This window comes from Trachypithecus francoisi, unplaced genomic scaffold (assembly GCF_009764315.1).
Source record: "Trachypithecus francoisi isolate TF-2019V2 unplaced genomic scaffold, Tfra_2.0 Lachesis_group0, whole genome shotgun sequence".
NCBI lineage: Eukaryota > Metazoa > Chordata > Mammalia > Primates > Cercopithecidae > Trachypithecus > Trachypithecus francoisi.
In genome coordinates, this window is record NW_022681453.1 from 134,992,144 (window position 1) to 135,016,404 (window position 24,261).

Genomic DNA, 24,261 nt, shown 5'->3' on the forward strand with positions numbered 1-24,261 from the left:
TCACGCCACCGCACTCCAGCTTGGACGACAGAATGAGACTCATCTCAAAAAAAAAAAAAAAAAAAAAAAATACATCGATCAAATCAGCTTAAAAATAGCTTTCTTATTTCCTCTCCTTGGTGTGGGATTATTCAGTCCAATTGTTCTCCTTTTTTCAGGCTTCAGCATGGGATTTGGTTGCCATATCAACCCTATAAACAGTGTTGAATCCATGTCAATAATTGTATTTTTTTTAAAGCAAATATCACCAAGTCCAAGAAACTGATCCTCGTCTGAACAAGATAGCTGGACTAGGCTAAGGATCCTATGTCCTATTAGATCAGAAGGGAAGATTTTCTGGTACAGATTTGGGTGGGAGAAATGAGCTACCCCTCCCAAGGCCTTAGCACCTAGATGACATCCTCTGTGAAGTCACCTCAGCCAGGAGCAGACACTGAGCTGCCATTTCTGAATCACATGTCCCCAAAGCTGCCCTGGCCTTGGTGACCATGGCACTGTAAGAGAAGCACAGCCAGCCTCAGCCTCCTTACTCTGACTCAGAGGAAAATGCAACTTGATCTGGATTCATTGAATTTTTTTTCCTGGCTTGAAGGAAATGAAGAAACATAGCCAAATATTCTAGAACAGGATTCAACAAACAGTCCATAGGCCAAATCCACCACTGCCTGTTTTTGTAAATAAAGTTTTATTGGAACACATCTATGCCCATTCCCTTACGTATTATGTATGGCTGCTTTTGCTCTACAATAGCAAAGTTGAGTAGTGTGACTGAGACCGTATAGCCTACAAGCCCAAAACATATACTGTCTCACCCTTTTCAGAAAAAGTTGCCAGTCTTGTTCTAAAAGAAGTAGAGTAAGGATTTAGTGAGAAGCTGGAGAAAATATTTTCAAAGACAACTGGGGGAAAATATTTTTTTTCCCAGGGAAACCTGAGATGAAGACCAAGGTGAGGAAGGAGCCAGCAGAGAAATCGAGTCCATGAGGCTGAGGAGGCCACTGGATGTCCAGTCCTCAGCTTTCTGAAGCCTGAGACAGGAAACAATTGTCTCCCGAGAGAAAGGTTTGAACCTCCTTTAACCAGGGAGGAATAAGAGATGATGGCTTCTTACATCTGTTTACATTTGCTGGAAAGACTTCTGCCAGGGAAATAACTAGACAGGGCTTTGGCCAACTAGCAGGTGGAGTCTGGAGGGAGGTGGAAGAGACTGCTTCCAAGCTGGGTTCCGATTTGTCTGATTCAAGCAGCCAAACTTGTGTTTGCCAGAGGACTTAGGGGAATGTGGATAAAATCAGGCTGAGGACTTTTCTTAAAGGCCCAAGTTGGAGCTATTGGGATTGTTCCTTCAGAGGAAAATCAGGAGTTTGGGCCATTGGCTTCATGGAGAACCTGTACTTTTTGTACTTTGTGCAAAGGAGAAGTCATTTCTACTTGGTTTTTGAAACTGTGTTGTCATCTAGTATTCCAAGACTTTAGTCTGTCTACCCTTCTGTTCCAGAGAGATGCCTTTCAGTTCCTTAGAAAACAAATTGGCCATTTGCCCAAAGAGACTAATCCAGGTCTAGAACACAGGAACTGAGTTTCAACATCAGGCTCCCCAGTGCATGACACAGGTCTCTTGATTCCATGGTTTATTGCTTTTTTACCTATTAAACAATTGCATTCCTGGCCTATGGAGGGTCTTACCTAAGCCAAGACTTTGCCAGGGATTGTGCGGCCCATTTTTGTTCATAGCATTGCCCAAGTTAGGGAAGGTCATTAGGTTGGCTGAGTATTCTGGTATTCTATTGCTGCATAACAAACTCTGAAATTTAGTAACTTAACAACATTTATTTTGTTCATGAATTTGATTTTATTGTTTTTAATGTATATAAGGTGTATAAAATGATGTTTTGATATATATTTACATAGTGAAATGGTTACTGTAGTCAAGCAAATGAGCATATCCATTGCCTAACATAGTTTTTTTTTTTTTTTTTTTGATAGTAAGAGCACTTGGAATCTACTTTATTGTCAAATTTCCAGTATATAATACAATATTGTTAACATAGTCATCACGGTATACATTCAATCTCTAAATTTTTTCATTCTATCTAACCACAACTTTGTACCTTTGACCAACATCTCCCCATTCCCCACTCCCTATCCCCTCCCCAACCACTGGTAACTACCAGAGTTTCACTTTCAGGTTCTGTGTATTTAACTTGTTTAGATTCCACAATGAGTGATATCATACAATATTCTTCTTTCTTTGTCTGGCTTATTTCACTTAGCATAATGTCTTCCAGGTTAATCCATGTTATCAAAAATGGCAGGATCTCCTTTTTAAAGGCTGAATAATATTCCATTTGTGTGTGTGTGTGTGTGTGTGTGTATATGTGTTTATGTGTGTATAGTATATAAACATATATACACACCACAATTTCTTAATCCAGTCACCTGTTGACAAACACTTAGGTTGATCCCGTGTCTTAGCTATTGTGAATTATGCTGCAATGTACATGGGAATGCAGATATTTCTATAAGGTACTGATTTCATTATCTTCGAGTATATACCCAGAAGAGGAATTGCTAGGTCATATAGTAGTTTTATTTTTAATTTTTTTGAGGGACCTCCATACTTTTTTCATAATGGCTGTACTAATTTACATTCCTCCCAACAATGTATAAGGGTTCCCTTTTCTCCATACCCTCACTAACACTTTTTATCTCTTCTTTTTTATAATAGCCATCCTAACTGTTGTGAGGTGATATTTCATTGTGACTTCGATTTGAATTTCCCTGATGATTAGTGATGTGGATTTTTCAGCAGAAACCTTGCAGGTCAGAAGACAGTGGGGTGACAGAAACAGTGCCTCATACCTGTAAGCCCAACACTTTGGGAGGGTGAGGCAGGAGGATCACTTGAGCCTAGAAGTTTGAGACCAGCCTGGGCAACATAATGAGACCTTGTCTCTACAAAAAAATAAACAGAAAATTAGCCGGGCATGATGGCATGTGACTGTAGTCCCAGCTACTTAGAAGGCTGAGGTGTTAGGATCACTTGAGCCCAGGAGGTAGAGGCTGCAGTGAGCCGAGATGATGCCACTGCACTCCAGCCTGGGTGACCGAGTGAGACCCTGTCTCTAATAAATTAATAAAATAAAATTTAAAAACCCTGCTAGCCAACAATAATATACCCAGTAAACCTGTGCTTCTCAAGTTGAAATGAAAGGATACTAAATAGTAACAAGAGAGCATAATAAAGAAGGAAACTCATTGGTAAAGGTAAGTATATGGACAAAATCAGAACGCTATATTACTATAAAGGTGATGAGTAGATAGCTTTTATGTCTATGAAGAAAGTTAAGAGACAAAAGTATTTAAAAAACCATTATAAGTATTAACTAAATTATGTTAATGGGTACATAATATAAATAGATATAAATTGAGGCATTAATAGCATATAACATGTGGGGAGCAGAGGGAAAACCAGAGTTCTTTTATGCAAGTAAAGTTACATTGTGAACTTATAATGACAGTTACAAGTTATTTTATGTAAGCTCCTGGTAACCACCAAAATACCTATAGAAGTTATATTTAAAAAAGAAAGGAATCAAAACCTATCAATACAAGAAAAAGAAACAAAAGAAAACAGCAAGGGAGAAAAAGAGGGACAAAAGAACAAGACACATAGAAAACAGTTACCAAAATGGCAATAGTAAATCTGTCTCTATATTTACTTTAAATGTAAATAGACTAACCTTCCCAATAAAAAGATACAGCATGACTGAATAGATTATATACATATTAAAAAAAAAAAAACAGGATCAAATTATGTGCTGTCTACAAGAAGCTCACTTTTAGATTCAAGGTCACACAGAGAGATGGAAAAAGGTAGTCCATGCAAATGCCAACCAAAAGAGACCAGGAGTGGTTAATACTTCTATCAACAAAATAGACTTTAATTCAAAAACTGTCTCTAGAGACAAAAAAGGTCATTTCTTAATGACAGAAGGGTCAATTCAACAGGAAGACATAACAATTATAAATGCACCCAGCATCAGAGCACCTAAGTATATACAACATTGACAGATCTGAAAGGAGAAATCGATAGCACTATAATAACAGGAGATTTCAGTACCCCCCTCTCAATAATGGTCAAACTCCTGACCCCAGGTGATCACTCGCCTGAGCCTCCCAAAGTGCTGGGATTACAGGTGTGAGCCACCACACCTGGCCCCGCCATCCACACCCAGCCCCACCATGCACTAATTAAGCTTCATGGTGTTCACTCAGGCACACTGTTGTTGCTCACATTTGCCAGTGTAAATAGTGATGCACAGTGCCTAAGACAAAATCACTATCACTGCAAGCTCCTACCCCTGGCTATATGCTAATCTGGATTTATAGGACAGTCACTAGTGCTATTATTTTCATTTTATAAATGAGGAAACTGAGTCATGGAAGGAAGAAAAGTCAATTTTCTTAATGTAACACAGTTAAAATAGGATTAAACTTTCAATTTCCTTATTTCTTAACTAGTATTTTATCTTTCCATGATTGTGCTTAATTTTTTTTTTTTTTTTTTTTTTTTGAGACGGAGTCTCGCTCTGTCGCCCAGGCTGGAGTGCAGTGGCCGGATCTCAGCTCACTGCAAGCTCTGCCTCCCGGGTTTACGCCATTCTCCTGCCTCAGCCTCCCGAGCAGCTGGGACTTCAGGCGCCCGCCACCTCGCCCGGCTAGTTTTTTAGTAAAGACGGGATTTCACCGTGTTAGCCAGGATGGTCTCGATCTCCTGACCTTGTGATCTGCCCGTCTCAGCCTCCCAAAGTGCTGGGATTACAGGCTTGAGCCACCGCGCCTGGCCGATTGTGCTTAATTTTATCTGATCAGTACAAGCACTCGTATAAGCTGTAGGGATATGTGTGTACATGTATATGTGTGCATATACACACACACACTCTGTGTGTATATATGTCAAACTCAGGGCTTGCCTTTGTTGGATGGAAATTCAGCAGCACTGGAGGACTAGACAGCTAAAGAAGCCAGTTTCAGGGATGGGAAATAGCAGAGTTCAAGGAAAAAGTTAGAACAAGGAAAAAGAGTCTTTACAAAGCAACCAATTCCTCATGCGAAGTCTTTGCATCTCACATGGCTAAGGGACAGTACTTTGGCTAGGGGGCTGGAGCTTTGGTCTTGATGAACAACGTGCTAGTATTGGCTCTAAGCTGGGGCATCCACCATTTGGCTCCCCATTTGACTGGTCACTCTGTCTCTCAGGGCAATGTGTGGTCTTTCGGTGTTGATAAAGCAGCAATTACATGCCAGGCCCTGAGGGCGGGCACAGAGGCAAGCAAGACCAATGCAGTGCCCCCACAATCCTCTTGGGGCATCATTTTAGCAGGGGAGACTACCACTGAACATGTAATGATAAAATTGGTTAGTTATGATTGAGATGAGTAGTAGAAGGAAAAAGTATGTGGAACTGTGAGAGCTCACAATGGGCCTGAACTTGCACAGGTACTCAGAGAACTAGATTTGCTCGTTGAAGGGTGAGAGGACATGTACTAGGTGAACCAGCTGGAGGAATCTGGGGATCCGCTTGTGGGGAGGCCCTGGGTGGGAAGTTGTAAGGCCAACCTGAGTGATAGCTGGCATGAGAAAGCCAGGGTGACAGAGGTGAGGAGGGCACATGCCAGATCTGGCAGCCTGCATGTCACCAGATGGATTTAGGTCACATCCTGTTCTTCCGTTCTCACCTCTTCCACCTCCACCTCCACCCCTTCACCCCTCCATGCCTCACAAAGTCAGACTGTCTTGCCTGTGAGACAGGAAAGGCATGTGGATGAGGGGACAGTACCCTAGGGACCGATCCGAGTTTTGTGCGACCTGAGGCTTATACAGTAGAGGGTGGGTCTTGAAGGGAAAAAAAAGGTGAAATTATGAAAACAAAGTCTGTGCAAGGCTTCTGTAGGGGCCATGTCAGCTGGGGACTTCTAAGCTGAAGTTTCACTAGCTTGGTGGGGAAGCTTTCTTTGTTACCTTCCCTCTGTCCTCAAAGCTCATAAAGCCCACTTTTCATCTTGCCTAAGACGTTCATGCCATCCTTACACCCACTTCCTCCTGTTTTCTTCTTAGTTGAGATGGCAAAGAAAGCACAAATTGGCCAGGTGTGGTGGCTCACGCCTGTAATCCCAACACTTTGGGAGGCCGAGGCAGGCAGATCACAAGGTCAGGAGTTTGAGACCAGTCTGGTCAATATGGTGAAACTCCGTCTCTACTAAAAATACAAAAAAAAATTAGCCAGGCATGGTGGCATGTGCCTGTGGTCCCAGCTGCTTGGGAGGCTGAGGCAGAGGAGTCGCTTGAACCCGGGAGGCAGAGGTTGCAGTGAGCCGAGATTGCGCCATTACACTCCAGCCTGGGCAACAGAGCGAGACTCCATCTTAAAAAATAAAAAAGGAAAGAAAGAAAAAAAGAAAGCACAAATATATTGAAATCTCCTGGAAATTTGGCTCTCTCCTTGACCCCAGTAGTGTCCAAAAGAACATGGGAATTTCCTCTTTTTGTCCAAGACTTCCATGATATTTTCCCTGATAATCAAGGAAGGGAGTGTTGGCTGGGACACTTTTTTCTTTTGGCAATGTGGCAGGGGAATATGAATTTCCATAGGCGAAATTACTCTTGTCTGGTCGAGTCTAGACTGTTCGTTGGCCAGCATGTTTGCTGGAGCCCACACTGGCACTCTGAGGTGCTGCCTGGACTTATTCTGTGGGCAAGGAAGAAATAACCTGGAACTACATTCTGGGGAAAAAACTCACAAACATGAGCAGTGACAAGGAAGAAGTTTAATAATGAGGAAATTACAACTAAAAGTTGTCAACAGGCTCTTCTCTCCAAATTCCACTGAAATGAGCAAAGCCACTGAACAGTAGTGAAGAGTCTCTGTCATCTGGAGCTTAGGGAAGCTACTGTCCATAGATCTGAAATATCAGAGAGGTTGAGACCGATCGAGGGGAAGATTAACAAGCCCTCCATGCACGATAGAAGAAAGCCCTAACCCCCCTCCAGACGCTGCTGCTGATCTCCTGGCAAATCTCCACAGATAGGCCCAGGACCAGGCACAGCCAGCAAGCTCTCTGGAAATATTTGGGTTTTGGCACGCCAAGCCTTGGCCCCAGCACTGGGTGGGGCTTTGGCTGTTGAGGCCCAGTCTTGGTTAGAGAAAAGGCACTGTGTCCCTGTTAACTGCTGGCTGCCCCACCAAGAAACTGGAAAGAATCTCCCCGACTCTGTTGTGATTCCCTCAGCCTGATGGCCTAATTGCCTTTGACTTTTCTTGTTAATACTGAAAATTCAAATTCAAAAAGTCCCATTCCTCAGGCAGAACCGATTTCAAATGTAAATTTCCTGCCTCCCCAAGACAGAGAAAATAGGGGGAAATGACCAAACTATAATCTGAGAGTTCTTTACTCAACTGGATTATCACTCATCTAAGAACATCTGAAAGACAGTCTCACACAAGCAAAGACCTAAAGGACATCCACCACCACGTACCTCTCTTGAAAAAACTGCTTGGCAAAGCACTTCAGTAGACTAGGGAATGAATCAAATATGCACTCACGAAATCAAGACCACAGTTGACTTAGGCTTCCTTGGAGCTTGGAAAAACCCCTTCCCAAGCTGGAGAGCTGGCTTCTTGGAGGTGGGAGTAGAGGCCCTGAGGTGCTCAGGGGAAGAATTCTCACTGATTTGCAAGAAAGAAATTGGCCACTGTGTACTCGTTTGCCACTCAGTCCTGCCCTAACCTTCCTCTCCTGTCTCTCTCACAGACTGTTTTTGAAAGGAATTGCCATTCAGAGGACTGTGCCGCGGACCTGCAGCTTCGGGGTAAACTGCTGCTGTCTAGGTATGTCGGTGTTTCCTTCACAGCGTTGTTCTCAGAAACTCCTTTTCCTTGATCCCAGGCCCCAAACCTGAATGTGCAGATTTCCCCACTGAAGAGGATAAACAGAGTTGATGGGTTACAATAATATTTCATGGTTTTAAAAAAAAATGTATATTACAAAATAATTATAACAAAAGCTTTGTTGGGAAGATTGTTTAGGTTTGGTTTTGTTTGCAGTTCTACATATCTCACAATTTAGCTTATATTTCTAATTTCTGTGACTATTTGGGGGGTGGCTATTTTATGCTTGCTGATTGTATTAAGTTGAATCATATGAAATTGCCAATATTTGACCTTTTGGACAATTTCATGTGATTCAACCTATTATTATATAAAGGTTTATCCCCACCCCTGTCTCCGTGCATGCGTGCGCGCGTGCACACACACACACACTTAACAATAGTGTATGTTTTCACAAGTAACTTTTCTGTGGCAGGAGAGGGCTGAAGGAGAGGGGCAGGCTGTTCTGATTCAAGTGAACAGACAGTCTCTTTATTGTTTCAGGGTTTCTTCCCGCACTACATGAATCCCCCAAGGCTAAAGGTGAGCGGTACAGCAGCCTTCTGTTTCCTCTTTGCCAACCTTTTATTTTAGACTTCCTTTAGGATGAAGGTGCTGGTCCTGATCATTTAGCCTCATTTCACAGAATGGCTTCCTTTTGAAACAATTCCTTCTGAAAGACTGTTTTAGCCTTGGGGCCAGAAACCCCTCTATTAGATTTATTACCATTTCTGAAAAACAGTCACCAGTTTTGATAGTTATTTTTCAAAATGCATAGCATGTCCCTTACTTAAAACTATGAGAGTTAAGTTTGGATAAAATGAAATGAATATACCATTATGAACCAGTGCCTACACTAGGACTTTTTTTTTATTGTTATACTTTAAGTTCCAGGATACATGTGCAGAACGTGCAGGTTTGTTACATAGGTATACACATGCCATGGTGGTTTGCTGTACCCATCAACCCGTCATCTACATTAGGTATTTCTCCTAATTTTATCCCTCCCCTAATCCCCCACCCCCAACAGGCCCCAGTGTGTGATGTTCCCCTCCCTGTGTCCATGTGTTGTCATTGTTCAACTCCCACTTATGAGTAAGAACATGCAGTGTTTGGTTTTCTGTTCTTGTGTTAATTTGCTGAGAATGATGGTTTCCAGCTTCATCTGTGTCCCTGAAAAGGACATGAACTCATCCTTTTTTATGGTTGCATAATGTTCCATGGTGTATATGTGCCACATTTTCTTTATCCACTCTATCATTGATGGGCACTTGGGTTGGTTCCAAGTCTTTGCTATTGTGAACAGTGCTGCAATAAGCATATGTGTGCATGTGTCTTTATAGTAGAATGATTTATAATTCTTTGGGTATATACCCAGTAATGGGATTGCTGGGTCAAATGGTATTTCTAGTTCTAGATCCTTGAGGAATCGCCACACTGTTTTCCACAATAGTTGAACTAATTTACACTCCCACCAACAGTGTAAAAGCATTCCTATTTCTCCACATCCTCTCCAGCATCAGTTGTTTTCTTGACTTTTTAGTGATCACCATTCTAACTGGCGTGACATGGTATCTCATTATGGTGTTGATTTGCATTTATCTAATAACCAGTGATGGTGAGCATTTTTTCTTATGTTTGTTGGCCACATAAATGTCTTCTTTTTAGAAGTGTCTGTTCATATCCTTTGCCTGCATTTTGATGGGGTTTTTTTTTTTTGTAAATTTTTTTAAGTTCTTTGTAGATTATGGATATCAGGCCTTTTGCTGTGCAGAAGCTCTTTAGTTTAATTAGATCCCATTTGTCAATTCTGGCTTTTGTTGCCGTTGCTTTTGGTGTTTTAGTCATGAAGTCTTTGGCCATGCCTATGTCCTAAATGGTGTTGCCTAGGTTTTCTTCTAGAGTTTTTATGGTTTTAGGTCTTAACCTTTAACTCTTTAATCTATCTTGAGTTAATTTTTGTATAAGGTGTAAGGAAGGGGTCCAGTTTCAGTTTTCTGCATATGGCTAGCCAGTTTTCCCAACACCATTTATTAAACAGGGAATCCTTACCCCATTGCTTATTTTTATCAGGTTTGTCAAAGATCAGATGGTTGTAGATGTGTGGTGTTATTTCTGAGGCCTCTGTTTTGTTCCATTGGTCTATATCTCTGTTTTGGTACCAGTACCATGCTGTTTTGTTTACTGTAGCCTCGTAATATACTTTAAAGTCAGGTAGCATGATGCCTCCAGCTTTGTTCTTTTTGCTTAGGATTGCCTTGGCTATATGGGTTCTTTTTTGGTTCCATATGAAATTTAAAGTATTTTTTTCTAATTCCATAAAGAAAGTCAATGATAGCTTATTGGTGATAGCATTGAATCTATAAATTACTTTGAGCAGTATGGCCATTTTCACGATATTGATTCTTTGTATCCATGAGCACAAACTGTTTTTTCATTTGTTTGTGTCCTCTCTTATTTCCTTGAGCAGTGATTTATAGTTCTCCTTCACATCCCTTGTAAGTTGGATATATGGATATATTATTCTGTTTATAGCAGTTTTGAATGGGAGTTCACTCTTGATTTGGCTGTTTGTCTGTTATTGGTGTATAGAATGCTTGTGATTTTCGCACATTAATTTTGTATCCTCAGACTGCTGAAGTTGCTTGTCAGCTTAAGGAGATTTTGGGCTGAGATGATGGGGTTTTCTAAATATACAATCACGTCATCTGCAAACAGAGACAATATGACTTCCTCTTTTCCTATTTGAATACCCTTTATTTCCTTCTCTTGCCTGATTACCCTGGCCAGAACTTCCAATACTGTGTTGAATAGGAGTGGTGAGAGAGGGCATCCTTGTCTTCTGCCGGTTTTCAAAGGAATGCTTCCAGCGTTTGCTCATTCAGTATGATATTGGCTGTGGATTTGTCATAAATAGCTCTTATCATTTTGAGGTATGTTCCATCAATACCTAGTTTATTGAGAGTTTTTAGCATGAAGGGGTGTTGAATTTTATCAAAGGCCTTTTCTGCATCTATTGAGATAATCATGTGTTTTTTGTCATTGGTTCTGTTTATGTGATGGATTATGTTTATTGATTTGCATATGTTGAATCAGATTTGCATCCCAGGGAGGAAGCTGATTTGATCATGGTGGACAAGCTTTTTTTTTTTTTTTTCAGACAGAGTCTCGCTCTGTTGCCGGGGCTAGAGTGCAGTGGCCAGATCTCAGCTCGCTGCAAGCTCTGCCTCCCGGGTTTACACCATTCTCCTGCCTCAGCCTCCCGAGTAGCTGGGACTACAGGTGCCCGCCACCTCGCCCAACTAGTTTTTTGTATTTTTTTAGTAGAGACGGGATTTCACCGTGTTAGCCAGGATGGTCTCAATCTCCTGACCTCGTGATCTGCCCATCTCGGCCTCCCAAAGTTCTGGGATTATAGGCTTGAGCCCACCGCGCCTGGCCATGGACAAGCTTTTTGATGTGCTGCTGGATTTGATTTGCCAGTATTTTATTATGGATTTTCACATCGATGTTCATCAGGGATATTGGCCTGAAATTTTCTTTTTTTGTTGTGTCTCTGCCAGGTTTTGGTATCAGGATGATGCTGGCCTCATAAAATGAGTTAGGGAGGAGTCCCTCTTTTTCTATTGATTGGCATAGTTTCAGAAGAAACAATACCAGCTCCTGTTTCTACCACTGGTGGAATTCGGTTGTGAATCCGCCTGGTCCTGGGCTTCTTTTGGTTGGTAGGCTATTAATTACTACCTCAATTTTGGAACTTGTTATTGGTCTACTCAGGGATTCAACTTCTTCCTGGTTTAGTCTTTGGAGGGTGTATGTGTCCAGGAATTTATCCATTTCTTCTAGATTTTCTAGTTTATTTGTGTAGAAGTATTTATAGTATTCTCTGATGGTAGCTTGTATTTCTGTGCGATTGGTGGTGATATCTCCTTTATCACTTTTTATTGTGTCTATTTGATTCTTCTCTGTTTTCTTCTTTATTAATCTGGCTAGTGGTCTATTTTGTTGATCTTTCAAAAAAAACCAGCTCCTGGATTCATTGATTTTTTTTGAAGGGTTTTTCTTGTCTCTATCTCCTTCAGTTCTGCTCTGATCTTTGTTATTTCTTGTCTTCTGCTAGCTTTTGAATTTGTTTGCTCTTGCTTCTCTAGTTCTTTTAATTGTGAGGTTAGGGTGTCAATTTTAGATCTTTCCTGATTTCTCCTGTGGGCATTTAGTGCTATAAATTTTCCTCTAAACACTGCTTTAGGTGTGTCCCAGCGATTCTGGTATGTTGTGTCTTTATTCTCATTGGTTTCAAAGAACTTATTTATTTCTGCCTTAATTTTATTATTTACCTGATAGTCATTCAGGAGCAGGTTGTTCACTTACCATGTAGTTGTGCAGTTTTGAGTGAGTTTCTTAATGTTGAGTTCTAATTTGATTGCACTGCGTTCTGAGAGACTGTTATGATTTCTGTTCTTTTGCATTTGCTGAGGAGTATTTTACTTCCAATTACATGGTCAGTTTTAGAATAAGTGTGATGTGGTGCTGAGAAGAATGTATATTCTGTTGATTTGGGGTGGAAAGTTCTGTAGATGTCTATTAGGTCTGCTTGGTTCAGAACTGAGTTCAAGTCCTGAATATCGTTGTTAATTTTCTGTCTCATTGATCTAATATTTGACAGTGGGGTGTTAAAGTCTCCCACTATTATTGTATGGGAGTCTAAGTCTCTTTGTAGTCTCTAAGAACTTGCTTTATGAATCTGGGTGCTCCCGTATTGGGTGCATATATATTTATGATAGTTAGCTCTTCTTGTTGCATGATCCCTTTAACATTATGTAATGCCCTTCTTTGTCTTTTTTTAATCTTTGTTGATTTAAAGTCCATTTTGTCAGAGACTAGGATTGCAATGCCTGCTCTTTTTTGCTTTCCATTTGCTTGGTAAATATTCCACCATCCCTTTATTTTGAGCCTGTGTGTGTCTTTGCACATGAGATGGGTCTCCTGAATACAGCACACTGATGGGTCTTGACTCTTTATCCAGTTTGCCAGTCTATGTCTTTTATTTGGGACATTTAGCCCGTTTACATTTAAGGTTAATACTGTTAAATGTGAATTTGATCCTTTCATTATGATGCTAGCTGATTATTTTGCCCATTAGTTGATGCAGTTTCTTCATAGTGTTGATGGCCTTTACAATTTGGCATGTTTTTGCAGTGGCTGGTACTGATTTTTCCTTTCCATGTTTAGTGCTTCCTTCAGGAGCTCTTGTAAGGCAGGCTTGGTGGTGACAAAATCTCAGAGCATTTGCTTCTCTGTAAAAATATTTCCTTCACTTATGAAGCTTAGTTTGGCTGGATATGAAATTCAGGGTTGAAAATTCTTTTCTTTAAGAATATTGAATATTGGCCCCCACTCTCTTCTGGCTTGTAGGGTTTCTGCAGAAAGATTCACTGTTAGTCTGATGGGCTTCCCTTTGTTGATAACCCAGCCTTTCTCTCTGGCTGCCCTTAACATAATGCCCTTAACATTATGTGTCTTGGGGTTGGTCTTTTCGAGGTGTCTCATTGTAGTGTTCTCTGTATTTCCTGAATTTGAATGTTGGCCTGTCTTACTAGGTTGAGGAAGTTCTCCTGGATAATGTCCTGAAGAGTGTTTTCTAACTTGGTTCCATTCTCCCCATCACTTTCAGGTACACCAATCAAACGTAGGTTTGGTCTTTTCACTTAGTCGCATTATTTCTTGGAGGCTTTGTTCATTTCTTTTCATTCTTTTTTCTCTAATCTTGTCCTCATGCTTTATTTCATTAAGTTGATCTTCAATCGTTGATATCCTTTCTTCTGCTTGATTGATTTGGCTGTTGATCCTTGTGTATGCTTCGCGAAGTTCTTGTGCTGTGTTTTTCACTCCATCAGGTCATTTATGTTCTTCTCTAAACTGGTTATCCTAGTTAGCAATTCTTCTAACCTTTTTTCAAGGTTCTTAGCATCCTTGAATTGGGTTAGAATATGCTCCTTTAGCTCAGAGGACTTTGTTATTACCCACCTTCTGAAGCCTACTTCTGTCAATTTGTCAAACTCATTCCCTGTCCAGTTTTGTTCCCTTGCTGGTGAGGAGCTGTGATCCTTTGAAGGAGAAGACACATTCTGGTTTTTGGAATTTTCAACCTTTTTGCACTGGTTTTTCCTCATCTTCGTGAATTTATCTACCTTTCGTCTTTGATGTTGATGACTTTCAGATGGGGTTTCTGTATGGAAGTACACTAGGACATTTTAACTTATTATGGTACATGATCTTTCATTCACCAAAGGAAAGTAATACTAAGATTCCTTTTCTTCAGTTTGAGTTTACTGGAGGAAGTTGATGTACACACACACACATACACACACACACACACACACACACACACACAAATACTCCTCCAAACCACTTAAATATTAATTAGTGTTACTTTTACTTAGGGCAATAGTGGTAGATTAAAATAGCACATGTTTTGCCAACCTTACGAAATTACTTAAAACTCATGGAATAGATTTTGGAATTGTTTCACAGTAGTATGAAGGACCTCCTGGGATTATTAGAGAAACTGACTTTAAAGAAGGTTCGTAAATTTGCAGCTCATTAATTTTAATTTTAAATAGGCCTTCCAAAAAGTGTTTTAGGGAAAAAATAACAAGAAACAAAAATATATGGATTTTTTTTGTCTTGAGGCAGACTGGGAATGCTGGAAATTTATTTTGGATCATAGAAAACCTTCATGTGGTAGGAAAATGTTCTCCTGCTCCAAGGTCAGATAATAAGTTGGGAAAGTCCTAACGTTCTTGCTACCCATCAGTGGATGATCAAATCCATCTCTATTGAATTGTGCTTTTCTAACATTAAGATGTAAAATTCAAGGCTCAGTAAAGCACCTTGTGGCTAAAGCTGCCTCCACTGCCCCAGTCTGGCCTTTCAAGTGTGGTCAGAACCAGTTATGCTCTGTGGGCCCAGTAATCAATAATGCTTGAACAACTAGTGTGGTGGCCAGGACCCAGACCCCCATATGTGTCAGCTACCAATTGCCACAAAAAATGCTCCATAACAAATCACCCCAAAGCTCGATGGTATGAACAGCAATCACTGATTCTCATGGATTTTCAGGTCAGCTGGCCCAGGCTGGATTCAGCTGGACCTTGGCTGATTTATCCATGCATCTAGGTTCAGCAGAGGGTAGGTTCTAGGCTTGGGTGACACCATTCAGCTCTACTCCCTGTGTCTTTCATTTTTCCTTTGGAACCAGTGGGCAAGCCTGGGCATATTCTCACAGCATAGCAGAGGTATAAGAAGGCATGCAGAAACGTGCAATGACTCTTAAGGCCTGGGCTTAGAACTGGTGCACTTTTCCTGCAGCCTTATTCTGTTGGCCACAGCAAGTCACATGGCCAAACCCAAAGTCAAGGGACATAAAGTTAGTGAGAGGAATTACAAAGCCACACAGCAAAGGGCCTGAGTATAAGGAGGAGGTGAACTTTGGGACCCATAACGCAATCTACTACACTATATAAACAGTGAGGTAGCCCTTTCTCTTATCTTGATGGCTTGTTGTTATCAGGGCTATTTCAGTCTTTCTTGCAATTCCATCTCCCTGGAATTCAGACATGAGAGCTGGAGACTGGGTAAGAAGATTTTCTGAACCTCAAAAACAATGCCTTTGGACCGAAGCTCTCAGCCTCGTCTTAGGCTGGGTTATTTCTCAGAGGACCCCTGGCCTCTCAAAATAGACTTTTGACTGAATCCTCCATTAAAGAAACCTTCATTATACTTTTGGGCCCATAGCTGTTCTCACAGGAGCCATCGGAGAAATGTTCATTGATACTTGGATAACGAACCTGTGGTTCAATTACATGGGATTTATCCAGACCTTTGGTATTTACTCTTCAGAGCCAGGGACAATGTGAGGGAAGGTACAATCAGTTAAGTGCTAGTGGAAATCAGGGTCTGAATTTGGTTGGCAGAGGCGTAGTGGCTCCAAGCAGAGGTGAGCTGCTTTGGTTATCATTGAACTCTCTTGATTCATTCTTGTCTGGGATGGAATGTTCCCTCCTTCCTTGTTCAAGCCGGGCAAGTCCTAGGCACTGGGCTGCAGAAGTGAGCAGTATGTGGGCCCTGCTCTCCTGCTGTGAGCAGAGCAAGAGGCTGGGTGATGGTGGTACCACACGTGAGTGCTAGGCGGGTTACTCCAGGGCTCTGCAGCAGCTTCCAAGAGGTGGTGTTGAGAAGAATGAGGACTCAGGCATTCTGGACAGAGGGAAAATGTGAGCAGAAGTATGGAGAACAGGACTGCCATGAAGATCTGCAGGTGTCTGGAATGAAGGAGGCAGTCAGGAGAACACAGTGAGAGACAGGGAAGGAGAAAGGGAGAGAAACCAGATTGTGGAACACTTATGAGTCTGGACTTCATCTTGAAGCCAGTGGGAGTACAGCCAAGTTGTAGTGTAAGTGCATTTAACCTAACAAGAATACAGCCAGGAGGCCAGGCGCAGTGGCTCTGCCTGTAATCCCAGCACTTTGGGCAGCTGAGGCAGATGGATTGCTTGAGCTCAGGAGTTTGAGACCAGCCTGGGCAACATGTCAAAACTCCATCTCTACAAAAACATACAAAAATTAGCCAGGCATGGTGGCAGGCGCCTCTAGTCCCAGCTACTCGGGAGGCTGAGGTGGGAGGATCACTTGAGCCTGGGAAGTGAAGGTTGCGGTGAGCTGAGATGGCACCACTGTACTCCAGCCTGGGTGACCGGGGGAAAAAATGCAGCCAGGCACACTCCAGGAGCCGGGGTGGGGAAGGGAGAGGAGAACATTGAGATGGTATAGGTCATATGGCCCTCTATTCTGCTCAATGAAAGTATGTTCCAGCTTGAGTTTTGAGTTTGCTCCTCTCTCCATCTGTCTCAGTTCCTGCTTCCCTGCCTTGGGTAGGTCTGTGGGGCAGCTACCCTTCATCCCAGTGCAGGAGCAGCCTTGTCAGGGTTGGACTTATGAGGATGTTTCGCTGATTTCCACCATGGTGCCCCCGGAAGGGCTTCACAAGGCCAACTTGGACACAATGTTTGCTTTCTGTGATTTCTTTAGAACTTAGCTCTCCTGTTAGCTGTGACCTTACTCACTGTATGAAAAGTTGAAGCAAATGGGTCACAGAAAAAGATTTCTCTGATGACTGTGTAGACAGTTGGTCCACGGTGTTGTGGCTGGAGGCCTCTGAATACCCACCAGACTGAGGAGCCTTTGTGTTAAGACAGAGGGAAGGACATCTGGGAGTGATTGGGTCACCCAGAGTGGCCAGAGATCAAGCCATAGGAAATGCTGTCTGTGACCAGGATTCATGGATGTTTTTATTTTCCTCTCTGGAGAGCATGAATTCTGGCAGGCCTGTGATCTCTTAAAACAATCAACTCTTCAATTAGAAGTTCATGATCTTTAATGGGCTTGAGCCCAGTTCCAAAACAGGCCATTGTCAAAACGTCTAGGAACAGGGATGAAACTTGTTTAAAAGTTTCTACTAAACAGGACTGAAAATTCCATTTGTAAAAGGATGCAACTATGTTTTGTCTTTTTAAATACTCACAGTACCTAAGAAAGCATCACATATGATAAAGAAAAAGATATGGCAGGTGAGCTTTAAAAAAATTCTTTTTTTGATGCATTCTATCAGAAATCATTGGAACGTTTCAGTGCTATCTGGTTAGTCAACTCCGATAAAATAAGGACTTTTAAGGAAGATGAAAAAACACAGCAGGATATCTGTAAAGCTAGAACCATCTGGTGGCAACATATAATTGTCCTATGGTTGTAGCCTTGATAATGCTGTTGCCATGGAGGTTGGGTGGTGGGGTGAAGTGCATTTCCCAAAATGTTGGCTAGCTGAGGGATGGGAGCTCCATCCATGAAAACCAGTCTTCCAGAGGGGGATCCCCAAACCCAGAGAGCTATTCTGAGTTTGAAACAAGTTGTTCTCCTTCTCAAAAGTGGCAGAGTGGTTAGAATCGTCAACTGCACAGCCTAGGTCAAAAGTGAAGTTTGTCTTGTTTTATAAAGCGAAAGACACCCTTGTTTAGTGAGCACTGACCAAGCACTAGATACCCCACTGAGTACTCCATATACATAAAAGCACTGAAGTATCTTACCGGCTACATAACCTTGAGCAAGTTGCTTAACATCTCTGCCTGTTTTCTCCTCTGTGAAATGGGGAAAATAACAGCAGCACCTTATAAGGTTGTTTTGCATATTAATTAATTAATACATATTCAAGTGCTTCTAAAAGTGCTTAGCATATAAGCAAACACTCAGTAGTGAAAACTAGCATTATTATTTCTTTTTTTTTTTTTTTTTTCTGAGACAGAGTCTTGCTCTACCGCCCAGGCTGGAGTGCAGTGGCCGGTTCTCAGCTCACTGCAAGCTCCGCCTCCCGGGTTTATGCCATTCTCCTGCCTCAGCCTCCCGTGTAGCTGGGACTACAGGCGCCCGCCTCGTTGCCCGGCTAGTTTTTTGTATTTTTTAGTAGAGACAGGGTTTCACCGTGTTAGCCAGGATGGTCTCGATCTCCTGACCTCGTGATCCGCCCGTCTTGGCCTCCCAAAGTGCTGGGATTACAGGCTTGAGCCACCGCGCCCGGCCTTATTATTTCATTTAATCCTCAACAACACTGAGAATAAATATTCTTATACTCTTTTTACTGAGGTAGTGCAGAGGCTCAGGAAGGCCAGGTTACTTGCTCAAGGCTCATGCTGTAGAGGAAAAGTAAAGCTTGGAATGTCTGATTCTACGTCCTGCTCATCTCCTGTACATTGTCTTCTGTTGTCTCTGGGTTCAGCTATCAGCTGACTCTGGACCAGAGGTACTAAAGGCTAGAGACCTTGGGGAAAAAGTCCTCCTCTCTGTGAAAGCCCCACTGCAGAGAGGAGGTAGATGGGCAAAAACTCCACTAGCAAAGATAGCTGTCGTCCCTCCCCTCCATTCTCCCCATGTGCTGTCTGACCTGGAGGCTCTGTTCAATAGCTTTTCCCCCGGGAGACACAAGCAATCTGTCCTGCTGTGTCCAGTAGCCACAGTGGACACTTTTAAGGGAGGTGAAAAAACAGTGGCGTCACTGTGGCTGATATCCAAGTGGCATCATCAGTGGCAGTCCTTGCATTGAGTCAGCACACTCTTTTTTTTTTTTGAGGCAGAGTTTCGCTCTTGTTGCCCAAGCTGGCAATGGTGCAATCTCAGCTCACCATTACCTCCGCCTCCCAGGTTCAAGCGATTCTCCTGCTCAGCCTCCCGAGTAGTTGGTATTACAGGCATGTGCCACCACGCCTGGCTAATTTTGTATTTTTAGTAAAGACAGGGTTTCTCCATGTTGGTCAGGCTGGTCTCAAGCTTCTGACCTCAGGTGATCCGCCCACCTCAGCCTCCCAAAGTGTTGGGATTACAGACATAAGCCACTGCGCCTGGACAAGTCAGCACATCCTTTATCTGTGTAGGTTGTATTTTCTGTCCTTGGAGAGCCTCAGATTCAATGGTGGGTTTGTGGCTGGCATGCCAGCAGTTTCCTAAAATGTAGTATCATCACTGTTATTATGATGATATGAGGGAAGGTGAATAGGAACTCATCAGAAACCTGGAAAATGTTGCCAGAACATTAGCCGTGTGATTTTTTTCCCATTCATTGTCTGCACCAGCTCTGAAGAAAAAATGTACAAATTTGTTGGTTTGCAGTAGCTGGCTTTTTTTTTTTTTTAATGGAGTTTTGCTCTTGTCGCCCAGGCTGGAGTAGAGTGGTGTGATCTCAGTTCACTGCAACCTTCACCTCCTGGGTTCAAGCAATTCTCCTGCCTCAGCCTCCCGAGTAGCTGGGATTACAGGCACCCACCACGATGCCCAGCTAATTTTTGTGTTTTTTTAGTAGAGATGGCATTTCACCATGTTGTCCAGGCTAGTCTTGAACTCCTGACTTCAGGTGATCCACCCACCTTGGTCTCCCAAAGTGCTAGGATTACAGGTGTGAGCCACTGTGTCTGGCCTAGCTGGCTTTAATGGTTGCTGTTTCTGGAATCTCTGGCTATAGGAATGGATTTCTCAATGGTATATTCTTGAAAGAAAGGCAAAATGCTCAAGCAAATGGAACCTTTTGAATAAGAGTTGACAGATTGCTCATCCTTGCCCTCCTTTCTCAGAACAAGTGTTGCCTTTGCTCTGATGTGGGCCTTCCTTTATTTTTTGACAAAGTCTCACTTTGTTGCCCAGGCTGGAGTGCAGTGGCACTATCTTGGCTCACTACACTTTCTGCCTCCCAGATTCAAGTGATTCTCCTGCCTCACTCAGCCTCCCGAGTAGCTGGGATTACAGGCACTTGCCACCATGCCCAGCTAATTTTTATATTTTTGGTAGAGATAGGGTTTCACCATATTGGCCAGGCTGGTCTGGAAATCCTGACCTCAAGCAATCCACTTGCCTTGGCCTCCCAAAGTGCTGGGATTACAGGCATGAGCCACCACACCCAGCCTGATGTGGGCTTGCTAAGAGGCGGCAGCAGATGCCTCTCCTCACATCCCAGCCACACATCAAGGATGAATGGACATGTGGGTGCCTTCCGTGGGAGTTACCTGGTGGAGGGTGGGATTTAGGCCCCAGGGAAGGTGATAAGCAGGGTAAGGGACAGTCACACACTGGGAGAGACATCGAAGGGTGACATGCCCTTCCAGAGAGTCCAGCTTCTGTTCACCTGATGAGAGGTGACACAGTGCTACTGTGTTCATTCGTTTGACAAATGTGGATGGAGCACTTGCTATGGATATGCCAGGCCTGGTGGAAATAAACACACACTGCTGCACCACGATGCTCCCAGTCTAGAAGGGGAGACACACATGAAAACAGGTATCATTAACTGTAGTCATGATCACGATGGGAATATGAGGGAGTTGCCTTGAAGCACAAGGGAGGCAGCACTCTACATGGTCTAAGGTTGAGTTCTCCTAGAAGCAGACCATGAGACAAGGATTTGAGTGCAAATAATTGAGTGAGCAGTGCAGCAAATGAAGGGAAGAAGTAAGGAAGTATACAGGGAAGTCTGCGGTGAGGATGCACCATAGCACTAATATATCAGTTACTTATTGCTATAACAAATCACCCCAGAACTCCATGCCTTAAACCAGCCACCATTTGTTTAGCTCCTGATTCTGTGGTCAGCTGTTGAGGCTAGGCTCGGCTGTTCAGGTCTTCTGGTCTCATTTGGGCTCCCTCCTGCATCTGTTGGCAACCTCGGGTTGGTCGGATGCCTGGCTGTTGGTTTATGGTTCGCTGGTGTTCCTCCACATGGTCTCTCCTCCTCCAGCAGGCTAGCCCAGGATTACTCTTACAGTGTGGCCAGGGCCCAAAATGGAGAGCAGCAGTGCACAAGACCTCATGAGGCCTAGTTCCAGAACAGATGTATTCTCATTTTTGCTACATTCTGTTGATCAGAGCAAAAGTCACAGGGGTCGCTTGGAAATACACTCTGCTTCCTGATGGGAGGAGCTGCAAAGTCACATGGCAAAGGGTGTGATCCAGAGAGGCTGTCAGTCAGTGCATCATCCCCCACTCCCACAGGGGATGATTGGCACTTCATCCTGCAGGGAAACATACCTCTTGGAATGACTATATCTGAGAGGTGAAGGAGCTGGGGTGTTTGTATCCCAATTCCTGAGATGCACTGGTTGAGAGCTACTCTGGGTTAGGTGGGTGGGGACAGTTAGCTCCCTGGCACTTGCATCCTTGTCTAGCTATGGGAAAAGGCCCTCAGATACAAAAATGCAGACACTGGCAGCTGAAAGTCAGCAAAAGCTTTGGGGTCGGGGTGGGGAGTGTGGGAGGGGATGGCAGGGACATGGATGATGTCTCCTGTACCCACTTTCTTACAGACTCTCAGTTGATGAATTTATTCTGAAAAATTCCAACCGGAGTGTCATATCACCTTTTGACGTGGAGGCTTCTTCCCATTACCTTCCTCGGAATACTTTCATTTCAGGTCTTGCCAAACACCCAGCTTTCTCCATTGCTATGATAACTATTCTCTATTGCATTTGTCTGCATCTTTTTTTCCCCTTCTCTGGCAAGCATAACAATATATTGCACACACGCAGAAGGGCGTTTGGCTTTACAGCAAACCTATGAACCATCTATAGGGCTCCGAGTTTTGTTCCCATTTCGCTGGGGACAGCAGCAAAGGCAGATAAGGGATGTGTCCACAGCATGTCCCAGGCAGAGAGGATAAGCCCCCTGAGCCCTGCATGATCCTGGGAGTGACGTAGGCCAAGCCTAGCCACGCAGCGGAACTCTGTGTTTCTTAGGAGCCCTGGCTCCAGCCCAGCTCAGGCATAAGCACAACCCATGACTCTGGGATGCCCCTCAGTTGTCTTACGAAGTAACTCAGGCATCGCTGTGGGGTAGAGACAAGCCCAGCACACAAGTTCTTCCAGGTTGGTGGGTTTTGTGTGTGTACTTGGAGCCAGAGCATTTCTGGTGCAGAATAGGTAGCTGACAGGCAGAGATTAGAGTCACTTCTCTAAGGTTAAAAAAAGTAAATAGCAGAAGCAGGAGAAACACCTGGTGGGAGGCTCCGGAGCCTGATATTCTGGCAATTTGACCCATGGCCCCTGACTTTAAATAACCATTGCAGCTTGGGGAACCTGGCCTGTCTTTAGGTGGAAACGACTTTTGGAAATTCCTCATATTGCAGAAAGCATCTGATTTGCAGTTTCCTGAATGCGAGGCTCCAGGTGTAGGGACCGCCATCCAAAGAACTAACCTTTTTCTCTGTTGGGCAGACTCAAAGCGCTGAGGGGAACGTGTCAGGGTCCACTATACATGAGCAGCAGATAGCTGTCCCCACACATACCAGATTTCAGAGAGAGCCCCTTCCCTCCTGAGCAGACACGGGCTGACATTTTCCAGCTTCGACTTTCTAGATGGTGAGAGGATGGGGATGCTTAGAGGGGCAGTGAAGGCAAGACTGAGGCAGTAAACTGTGGCGACCGTAGAAGAGTCTGCCCATGTGCTCGTAGTGGCCTTCCTCCTGAGACACCCGGGAAGGCTGAGTCTACCTCACAGATGTGCCTGATAAAATTTTGGGGGACAGTGTTTTCCTTGGCTTCCAAACATAGACATCCTTTCGAGGTTTTATGCGGAAGCATCTTTCCAGCAGGCACAATGACATGGCTATTTCCCTTGTGACTGGACTCAAGGAAAGGACCTATCAAGAGAATGTAGCCCTGAATCCCTCCCTTCTCTCAACTTGGAGCAGACGGAGAGCCATATGTGGTTTCCTCGCTAAGATTTTTGCAGTTTATTCTGTGTGGCTGTGTGTGTTGGTCCCTTGCCACTAATCCTAGACTCACCCATCCCAGCACAGGCTTGTGACTGTGTGCCAAGCCAAATTCTGAAGCACTGCAGTTGTTTGTTGTCTGAAGTCAGTCTTCCCCAACACATACTTTTCTTGTTGTCCTGCACAAACCCTCTCATCAGCATCCCTCCGAAGTTTGTTCTGAGCCACCTGATATAACCTCAGGTGAACAAGAAGGCTGCCCCGTGGCTCTCCACGGATGAAAAGCCAAAGGCAGCTGTGGCTTTGCTTTGTCCCCAGTGGTCACTGGCCATGGGTGAGACCTGGGTTTCACATGACCTGCCCATAAATCAGTTTGCTGCAATTGCAGTGAGAGGGAAGGTACCTTGTAGAAAACCTCTAGATTTTATGAGCTTGTTTCCCTGACTCCATTCCAAAGCCATGGGTGAGACTTGGGTTTAACATGACCTGCCCATAAATCAGTTTGCTGAAATTGCAGTGAGAGGGAAGGTATCATGTAGAGAACCTCTAGATATTATGAGCTTGCTGCCCTGACTCCATTCCAGGTGATCTTGATCCAAAAATGACAAGGCTGGGTGGATGCCATTGATGTCACACCCAGATCCCTTGCTGTGCAGGTGCACTGCTCCCAGCTGCTGTGCTGGCTGCTAGCTGCTCACAGCGGCCCCTCCTTTGGTCTGGAAAGTCACCCTTACCCTGCCTGGGAGGGTGACTTGTTAGCCAATGTCTGGCTGATGTGGGATGTGGATTAACTCCCTGGTGCAGTTTATGATGCACAGCTCCCCTTGGCGTCTGGTTGAGGCTAGATTCCCCCTGCGCACACAGCCTTGGTCCACTCCTGCCCCTGTCCCTGCCCCAGCCTGCCTCCCTGGCTTCCCAACCGATCCCTGGATCTCTGCCACAGGCTCTGGCTTCCAGGGAAGGGAGCCTGTCCTGAGATGCGGTAGAACCTCATGTTTTATTTATCTGCTCCTAGATCTTCTGTCCGGGCAGG

General features: G+C 43.7%; 1 protein-coding gene across 3 annotated transcripts in view; it reads left to right on the forward strand.

Annotated features, from left to right (window-relative positions):
* ITGA9 (integrin subunit alpha 9) overlaps window positions 1-24,261 on the forward strand; it is a 422,798-nt gene that overhangs the window by 223,916 nt on the left and 174,621 nt on the right. For all 3 annotated transcript variants that reach the window (XM_033212029.1, XM_033212028.1, XM_033212027.1), the window contains exon 17: window positions 7,815-7,891. In XM_033212029.1, coding sequence (XP_033067920.1) covers window positions 7,815-7,891 — 77 coding nt within the window. The remainder of the gene's footprint in view (window positions 1-7,814; window positions 7,892-24,261) is intronic.